The 10,108-nt window shown below is 39.8% G+C and overlaps 1 protein-coding gene across 1 annotated transcript in view; it reads right to left on the reverse strand.

Moving 5' to 3' along the window:
* The window catches only part of cyth3b (cytohesin 3b), a 33,054-nt gene extending 25,280 nt beyond the window's left edge, over nucleotides 1–7,774 (reverse strand). Inside the window, exon 1 of the mRNA XM_008416762.2 lies at nucleotides 7,409–7,774. Coding sequence (XP_008414984.1) covers nucleotides 7,409–7,427 — 19 coding nt within the window. The 5' untranslated portion in view covers nucleotides 7,428–7,774. The remainder of the gene's footprint in view (nucleotides 1–7,408) is intronic.
* Nucleotides 7,775–10,108: the final 2,334 nt, after the last annotated feature.

Raw genomic sequence — 10,108 nt, forward strand, 5'->3', positions numbered from 1 at the left:
ACTGACAGACATGCATATACATTTAGTTTTGCATACAAGCTTATATAAATAATAAGAAGAGTAGAACAGGACATGCACAGCCAGGTTGAGCCTTGCACTACTAACCCACTTTAGGAATCTGACTGCAGCTGTCAGCGGCACTTTTGAAGTGTTCCACTTCTTCATCTCCCTCCACTGGGCATATATAAACTGCCTCCCGGTACAAACAGAACATTGCAAACACACACACAAGCAGAAATGCACAGTAACAGGTTGCTCAAGAGTCTGTGAGCTGCTGCCTTTCTCGGTTGCACGGTGTCATTGACGAGACACGACTACACGACTGTGGCATCGTCAGACCTTTTCACTGCACCAGCAATGCAATTACACCCATTATGAAAGCAATAAGAGTTTAAGATCTTACAGCAAACAAGACATGAGAGGCAGGATATTAAATCTGGACCATTGCACAAGCTATGGGAGTTTTGTTACAGTTTACTGACACATTAAGCATGTTAGTAATTCAGTGAGCGTTACTAATGTCTTCTCAAAAGCTGGACTAGCGGATGGGTTTACCAGGCTTTAGAAGTTGGAGGGCGAGTGGGAGGTGAGAGGCTGGAGGCTGGCCAGGGCCTCTTCATATATATATATATATATATATAAACTAGATGTCCAAGAGTTGAATAGATGTGTTAGAAAGGTGAACTGGAATATCAGACTTTGCTTCAGTAAAACTGAGATAAAGGATCAGTCTGTTTTTGCAACCTGTGTCCCCATAAGAAGGAGCCTGAGCTCCCATAAAGGCACTAAATTCATACATACAATAGAATACCTTTAATTCTTATGAAACTGTTATATAAACAAGTATGTGATTCATATTGTAATCAGAACAAAACTGCAGTGTTTTTCTCCCATTTGTGATCTAAATGCACAGGCCGCAGATTTTGGGTTTTTGGACAGAATCTGACATGCTTGGCCATAAAGTCCGATAGAGCCAGCMACATGTGCAGCATATGGTTGTGGAGAAGTTTTTCTGTGCGGCTGGCTGCGTTATAGACCAGCAAAAGATAAGTGCAAAGTGTAAAATAATTGATAAATGGGTTTATAATTTTTTTCCAAACACGAGTCTGAATATGAAGCGAGTCTTTATTTTTAGCTCATTTAACACCATCACCTCTAAATATCATAATTTATGTTAAATTGAATGCAGTTAATTCAGAACAATTCTGGCATGGGAACCTGACTCCAACTCCAGTCTTTTAGAACTACTGTCCTGCTCAAAGAACATAATAACGGTCCTGTATAGACGCAAAATATCAGTTCATTTATGAACTGATATTTTTTTTCTGATTTTTTTTCTCCCCCAAATTAGGCTCCCAAAAATCCAGTTGTCGGTGAAGGCCAGGGTCTACCATCAACATCCTAAAAATGTGTTGCATTTGCAAAGTGTGAATGCCTGAATCCACAAACTCTCTCAAAGGAATACACCTTTTCCTGCAGGTTAAACAATCTTTGTGCTCTTACATAACTGTTCCAGCACTCATTTTCCTGGCAGCTCTGCTCTGCTTTCTCTTTTCCTTTTTTAATAAACCTAAACTACTTTTCCTACACACACGTTTAACACACTATTTATTGGAAGCCATGAACCCAGACATTCCGCTAGGGTCCATCAAATAGAGGAGGATACTACTTATCCAAGTTTTATTTCTGTGCATGACTTTTGGGAGTTTTCACAGGCACTGCTTACACTTTCCACTGAGAAAATTAACCCTGTTTGCATCCCATCTATGAGCCCCTTGATAGTCTTAAAGTTACAAAGAATCCAGTGTGTGACTGTTGAGCTGTAGATCCTTACTGCACAGCTAACTAATGAAGAGGAAACTGAAACTCACTTGAAAACTCTGTTTTTTTCCCCTCACCAATTCTTCACATATATATTGGGTCTAGCCATCGGCTACATATTAAAAGTGATTTAAAGTTGTTTACAAAGCAGAACTGAGCTTCAGAATGTACAGTGGCCTCATGTTCACCTGAAACATTTGCACAGAAGCACGCAAACTCAAATCTGATTTCCATATGGGTCCGTCTGCTGTAAAAGTCTGCAGAGTCCTGTGTAAGCCAATCAGGCAACGTCATGGGTAATTATCACGTGCGATCAGATAGCTTTTTGAAAGCAAAGCTCAACAACGGGCTCTTTGTGGGAACTGGCCTTTTCGTTAGAGATGAAACGCACACACTTTTGTACCGAACTTCCAATCAAGCCAAGACGTCTTTAACCTCTCAACATACATCTAGGTATCGACTGAGCTGTGGAGTCGGACTGCGTGGTGCCACCAAGCGGAAAGATGAGCAAGAGAAAATAGCTGTCAAAACAGCGGACGAGACAAACTGTTGAACAGAGATGAGTCATACTGTAGGAGTTCAAAATGCTGCCATCCCCCAGGAACCTCTAAAGCAGATKTTGGTTTACTTTGTACAGGTAAAAGGATAGTTTTTGGGAAGAAYGGGCATAAGAGTAGATGGAGAGAAAACACATTTCGGTTCAGTAAYACAAGTCTACACACTGACATGACAGGGAATTTTGCMTTGACTGTGGCGGTAAGATGAAAGATTTCCTTAAGTTTTGGAGCCAGAATTTTTAAAATGCCTCGACACCAGAAATYGTCCAAGGCCCGAATACATTTTATTGGCAATTTTAACAGAGTGCATGAGTTTGCATATTATTTGGTACAGCCAAATGTGCAAATCTCAGAAGCAAGAATAAATCTAGCGGTTTAAAGAGCAAATGTTCAGTTTAGGGAAATAAATAATTTTCATGCTGTCTTTGCAAGTAAATCGGAGAGACAAACACTATTCACCAAATCTTCGGGTCTCAAGCAATGATTCATAGTAGTACTGTATCATGCTTGTTGAAATGGTGAAGGTCAGAATTCAAACCAGGTCAAATACCCACAGCTGATTGTAGTGAGAGAAAGAGATTAAAAATGTGTCTCAGTGAGGGCCCCTTGTGTTTTGTGCACAACTTTAGAGAAACCCTCAGCTGAACTACATGCTCCACTGCTGCTCCCTGACATCCTGCAGGGCTCTCGTGCATTTCCACAGACTGTCTGTATGCTTCTCTCCATCAGCTTCCTCAAACCCGCAGTTCTTTTGGAGCAGACACACCAGGTGAAACCCTCCTAAAGAGTCTAATGTGGACAAAGATAGAAAACAGGCTAGAAACTTATATTAAAGCATAATTTAATATCAGGCTACTTGGATTGCTTCAGGGTGTCCCTCTGTTTATTACTGCACAAAATTAGTTTTTTTTTTTTTCCATGAAGCAAGAAGCTGCTGGCTTGTTCCTACAGCTGGCAAATGAATGATTGAGATCTTAATGCCAAGCTCATAACAGCCCAAGTTCGCCTGTATGTCATAAAACCCTACAAACCACACACTGTAACGCACTGAAAGCTGCAAACTTTAAATGTCTGGTTCCACAGGGTGTAAACAGAGTGGTTTGCTGCCAGAATCAGAGTAGAGAAGCAAGGCTTTATCATAAAATCCCAGAGAATTGTTCAGAATTGCTTCCACAGCTCAACGGGTAATTAAAAGTGGACACTGAAGCAGCAGGAGCAAGAGTGTGTGTGTGTGTGTGTGCGCATTTGATGATAGACTATCTCAGTTGATCACGCAAAGCCAACATGTTTTGCAGGATGCTATTTTTGCTAGGTCTGTCCGACTTTGACAAAACTTTGTTGACTTTTGTTTGTCTGTAGAGCATTCAAGGACAAGAAAAGAACAAGTAAAAGAAGCCATTGTGTTGCTGAAAGTTGCACGTGTCAAACCAAAAGCTTTAGAGCTTGTTTCGAGTAACTGTTCAGTTTTGCTTATTTTACCATGTCTAGCGACAAAATTATTCAGTAAGGCGACAGAAAAATAAATAGTACGAGGGGGAAAAAAATACACACATAACTCAAGACCCCACGTGTTGCCATTTTAACCCTTTCATTTCAGTAAATAATTTCATATGCATGTACTTAACCATTCCAGATCAGTTTGTCTCTTTATTGTTTAATATTCTGATGAATTATGGAGATAAATATTCATGAGCACTGACAGTTCTCTCAAAGTTGGCTCGTTTTTGCATCAGTAAAGCATTTAATAATGAAGAAAGAGGTATTTTTTCTGCTTCATGCCAAGACAAGTCCACAGTTCAGCCATTCTGTTATCTGCTCTAAATCTTACTCTCTCTTGCCACCTGAATGAAGTTGCTCAGTTTTAGCTTTGAGCTTTTAACTGCTATTTTGGAAAATGCTTTTAGAAACATCAGAAGTGTTTTGAAAATTTCAGCATTAAGAGAATGATCTCTAGTAACTTTAGTAGAGAAGTTTGAAATGGCAAACGCAATAACATGACAAACACCTGATGGACGGTAGAAAAGGAAAGAAACACAAGGAAGAGATTTTTTTTGTATTAGTGGAACAAAACTACCCTTGCAGTCTTTTTAGGATAGAATTATATATAAGGACACTTGGACATGTGGACAGATAAAGGCGAGAAACCTTAAATAGACAAAAAACTTGATGACAGTCCATTCTACCCAACTAGAACAACCTAAAGACWTTGCAGCTCTGCTACTCGAACGACTAAAAACAGAAGATTGGTTTCACAAATCATTTTTCAAAGAGAATATTTCAGGCTTAAGTAGAAGTCATAAAGGGAGAAATTGAAAAAGAAATGAATCCCTGTTGAAAGCCTGACCTGGTTTGAGAGACGGTCATGGGCAGAGGGACTTTTACTGACAGAAACTCTGCAGAATTGGTTCAGTCAGAATATCCAGTCCACTGYGTCTCTGCCTCACCGCCTTTCCCTGGCATTGCTCCATACTTCATCTCCATGTTGGTTCTGGCACTTCATCCCGCCTCCTCCTCACAAAAAAAAACACATCTCACCACCCAAGTTACTACAACTACACTTCACCCTGTGTGGTTGCACATGCTTTCCCATCTTCACCCTTTTCTCCCTTTGACACTCCGTCCCTCACTACGTCTGTCACTTTTCAGTCTTCCTTTGCTCTCAAATTGTAGCCTGGAGAAGTGTGAGCCACATGGGTAGTGACGACAGTCMCATACTGAACCTTGTCAACCATGAGGCCAGCAACATTAAGCATCGCCCTGTACGGATTCAGTGTTGTAATCGTACCCAGAATGACTCCMCATTCAGTGCTCCTTCACAGCTCCCTGTTCTGCTGGTGACTCTGGTGTAGGCATGTTTGATAAGAGCTTCTTTGAATTAAGAAAACAAATGAAGGCATTTATAGGCAAAAAACATCTCAATATAGCTTTTTGCAGCATGTGGCAGATTATATATTCTACCCAACACTTTTGCAAAGACATTAATGGTAACTCTCCTTGTGATTCACATATCAGTCTTCAGAGCAAAATACCACTTGTGTGCTTCATCCTGTTGCTCTGAATATGTGACAGTGTGTTTACATGCTCCGGGCTATTGTCAGCACTTCCTGTTCATCATCACAGCAGCATATGTCTTTCTGAGGGGGCCACGCTTATGTGCAACACCAATGAAAGTCAGGCRGGCTGAACGCAGCACAATCCAAGCGTTATGTCCAGGTGCAACTTATGCATCACTCCTGCAGTTAGTCATACCCTGCAACTTTGCACGGAGTAAACATGTGGTGYGAAACAACCTTTGATGAATAAAGGAGAGATGACTGGAGTAAGTGTGCCTCACCTGGAGATTATGACTAGGTGTTGATAACACAGCTATATGGAGTTTGCTAAATTAGGAGCAGGACCAGTTAAGTGGGACAAGTTCCCCTTTAGGTGAAATTGCTTGTTATTGGTAAGAGTACAAAATTTTATAGCAAAAGTATTCATACTGCATTAACTTTCATTCACAGATGTTAATGGATTTTATAGGGTTTTACGTGATAGACTAACAGGATGTAGCTCATGACTGTGAAGTAAGAGAGAATAGTAAGGTGGTTTTCTAATTTCTCAGCTAAAAAATGTGGTGTGCTGTTGTATTCARATCCCCTGAGTCAATCTTTCATAGAACTACCTTTCATTACAGCTGTAAGTCTTTGAGGATCTATCAGCTTTTCATATCAAGAGGCTGAAATTGTCATCAGATAGGAAAAAGAGCTTCTTTCAACAGTATGGACGTCGACTGGGTCCATGGTTTAAGCTAAASCATCTCATTTTGGACTAAAGTGTCGTTTAGGATTGCTGTCCTGCTGGAAGGTGAACCTTGARTCTCAATGCAACAGCAGCCTATACCCTTTCAAATAAGAAGTTTGCTTCCATTAGTTTTCTGTATTTAGTCATTCACCTTATCAGATCTGCCCAGTTTTCCAATCCCTACTGAAGAAAAACATCCACACAGCATGATGGTGCCACCACCATGTTTCACAATGGGAATGGTTTTGTTTATTGTGAAAGTAATCTTCTTTAATACAATCTATTGAGCAAGTTGGCCATGAAGTATAATTCCTTGATAAAAAGATGTTTGAAAACCGTCATTGTTCTTCAAGATTAAGTCAAACTTTGTACTGGAAACAATGAGGCACGTTGAAGTTTGTGACAAGCTGAAAAAAATACTTTCGCAAGGCACTGCTCCTTTATGCAGAACTATATAAAAAAAAAAGGCTCTGCAAAATCTGTTTATTAAATATTTAAGTTTTGGACTCTAKCCTGTGCCGAATTAGGTTAGGGGGAATTCCTACTTACTAAACTGGCCATGACTGAACGATATTTAGAGATGCAGCACAAATATTTATGGATCTAGTTTCATTGCATACCGTTTAGTCAGAGGGCTGGGGCTTGCACATCTGCGTTTACTTTAAAAGTGTGCTACACTTCCAAAAATTGCCCTATATAGTCTACAAAAACACTGACATTTTACAAGCAAATCTTTGGAATGCCTTCTCTTGAAGATCTTAAAGCTTTTTTCTTTTTTTTTTTCAGTCAGTATGAATCCACCTTATTTGCTCCGGTGACCATAAAAACATCAAGGAGACCTGTTGGGGTCAGAGTGACACCAGCGGCACAGCTGGCGAAGGCGCAGAGAAACACGTCCATTCACTTCAGCGCAAACAGTCTTYAGTAATGACAGCGACGCCCTGTCAATCATGCATACTTATCCATTCACACCGGATGGCCTTGCTGAGTCTTAATCATCACCTGTCAAGTCCGGGTCAGCCTTTCTGCCCTAATTAAACACACACGGAGCAAACCCGTCAAAGTGAACCTGAAACCATCTCACGGCGAAAATACCATTTCCATTTGGGACGTCGGTCCTAGAAAATACTATTCGTGTTGTGATGCTGCATGTACTAAASACTAACAACAGCAAATAACGCTGATGGAAACAGGTCGGAACAGAAATAAATCAAGAGGTGTGAATGGAGTGGAATAATAGAGTCTACCTTGGTTATCCTCGTCCATGTCTGCAGCGGGCAAAAATCTAAATCTCCCGAAAAATCGTACAGAGAAACTTCCGATGCGTCTAATTTACTCCTGGGTGAACGTCCTATTTTCCAGGACGCATTTGGCGTTCAGGTAGTCTCACAGGCAGGAGCGTCTCCTCTCAGGAGATATTGTGGCCATTTACCCCTCACACACAGTCCCAGGTCCCGTCCTCCGGGGCCCGTGTGTCCGTCCGGTACTGAGCGACGGGTCTCTACATCGGCGGCAGATTGTCTTTAAGCTGACAGTGGCGCTCGTTATCCCTCTAAATACGCCTTCACTCCACTAGTATAGGCAGAGCGGCTGATGAGACSGCTGCAGGAAAGTTGTCCACGCTCTGACCGGAAATAGAACTCGCTGTTGAGTCTGTTTGCATCAGAATAAAGGCAGCGGGACTCACTATACAGTGTGCGACGGAGTCTTAAAACTGAGGCTTTTACTTTGAAGTTTTCCTCAGGAAACCAGYTTCTGATTGTTTTTGTGAGTATACATGTTAATCCAATCCCAGCTACGCTGCACAGCTCGAGCTGCGCGTCAGCGTTGATCAGCCGTCACGTGACTCAAAGCGGCATTCGCCCCAAAAAATATTGTAAACTCGTTATATTTTAGGCATTGTATGGTTTGATTTTTTTAAAACATATATATATATATATATATAGTTAATCTCAGAACTTTGAAATTAGTCATTTATTATTACCAGACAAATAACAGCAATAAAAACTGATATTGTCTTCAAAAGACTGGATCTTCTTGTTTTTAGTATAAATAAATAAATAAATAAATAAAAATGATCAAGGACATACCAAGTAGTAGATGGAGGGAAACTAAGTATAAAATGGTTTAATTTTAGAAAATGGTTTAATTTTATATGGAAATTTGAATAAAATCAATACTAATCAAGTTTGGTCTTCATCCTCCATATACGCTGTGGGATACTCTTCTGTTTCATTACCTTCACAAATTGATAAACATTTTATTGTTCAAGTTTCAAAAACTTTGCGTGTTTTTTATGAATAAGGAGACGTGAGTTGACTCACTAGACATTTATTGGGAACATCAGGTTAAAGGGGAACAGATGCAGCCTCTGGCAGTCTCAGTCTGGAAAAACAACGTTTTCTAAATGGATACCTCTCTAAATTATAGCATAAGGTGTGACATGGTGGATGTCCTAAGTAGATACTTCACTGATGCACTTCTTTATCAATATACATTGTCTGGATACTGTTCAGATCAATATGCACTTGGGGAGTCATCTTCTCTCTGTGCCTGTTGGCATGATCTGCTCTAGTCCTGTCCAGTCTGACCCAGCTGGTTGTATTTATCTAAACCACTGAGTCTCAGCTGATTTTCCACATATTCCTTTCCTATTAAACAGGCACTTAGAAACGTATTCATGCCCATCTGTTGATATCTCTGGACCCCCTCTCAATGATGCTTTTTCTACCTCAACACTGTTTACAAGTAAATTGATCAATTTATTTGTTTTCCRTATAACAATAGAGCGCAACAAATTTGTGGGTTCTGAATGCAAGGAAAACCAACAACTGTTGCACTAGGTAAAATATTAAATGTGATATATCAAGGACATATGCTAMAGAGGTATGTGAATACCAATACTAGGTGAATGTTTGGGGATCAGAAATAAGGTTTATTATGATTCAATGTGTCAAGATAAAGAACAGCTCTGTATTTTATATTCCTCTATATTATACTTTTAAGCCTGTGAAAACATTAAGTTCTCCAAAACATAGTAASTCTTAGATTTATATGCTGTGGCAGGTTTTAGCTGGTTAAATATGGCAACATATACGGCACATAATAGATTTTTTTTTATTATTATTATTAGAATTAAATCTCATTAAATTAACAATTCAGCAGTTAAATAGCTTTGTAAAATGTCTTATATGTAAGTAAATGTGCTAGACATCAAAACTCTTGTAATAAGTTCTAAATGTCTAAGGAGTTCAATTCATATTTCAGTGCAAAAATGARCTCTGGTGTTTAAATATGCAACACATTTTCAAATCCACCATAGAAAGATTTTTGAGGATGCTGTGAGGCACTGGTGCTAGGAAATGTCTCCAAAAGTGATTCATCAAATTAATTTAACTACTCAGCTGCACACATTGCTGCTGGCCATCATGTACCACGCAGACACACAAATAGGTCACAGCCCAGAGTATGAAAGGATATTTCCAGTCTGGATTTTGGGCACTTCTGGATGACATCCACACTCGAGAGACATTTGCAGAAGTTGTTTCTTTGACACACGTGGCTTCAATTATAGCATTCCTTCCTCCACAGGCAAGGAGGGGGTCTCACTTCCTGTGCACATTACTCCAGCGGTCAAGCATGAACAGATGTTTTAATTTATTCATTCGTTTATTCGTAGGTGTCACTTTGAGAAAAATGTCTCCGCCTCAGTCTAAACAGAAAAAAGACATTATGCAGCCAAACATAAGCAGTCCGTCTGACACTATTTCGTCTACAGGAAGGATTGCTTGTCTCCGTTTTAGAGGAAAAGGGTTTTTTTTCTTCTGCTTCAAATATAATCAGACTGAGATTCCCAATCCTTGATGCAAATGTCCACAATCTTCTTCACCTTAAGCTTTACATTTAGTTTTTTTTGGTTTTTGTTTTGTTTTTGGGTTTTTTTGCTA

This window comes from Poecilia reticulata, linkage group LG8 (genome assembly GCF_000633615.1).
Source record: "Poecilia reticulata strain Guanapo linkage group LG8, Guppy_female_1.0+MT, whole genome shotgun sequence".
NCBI lineage: Eukaryota > Metazoa > Chordata > Actinopteri > Cyprinodontiformes > Poeciliidae > Poecilia > Poecilia reticulata.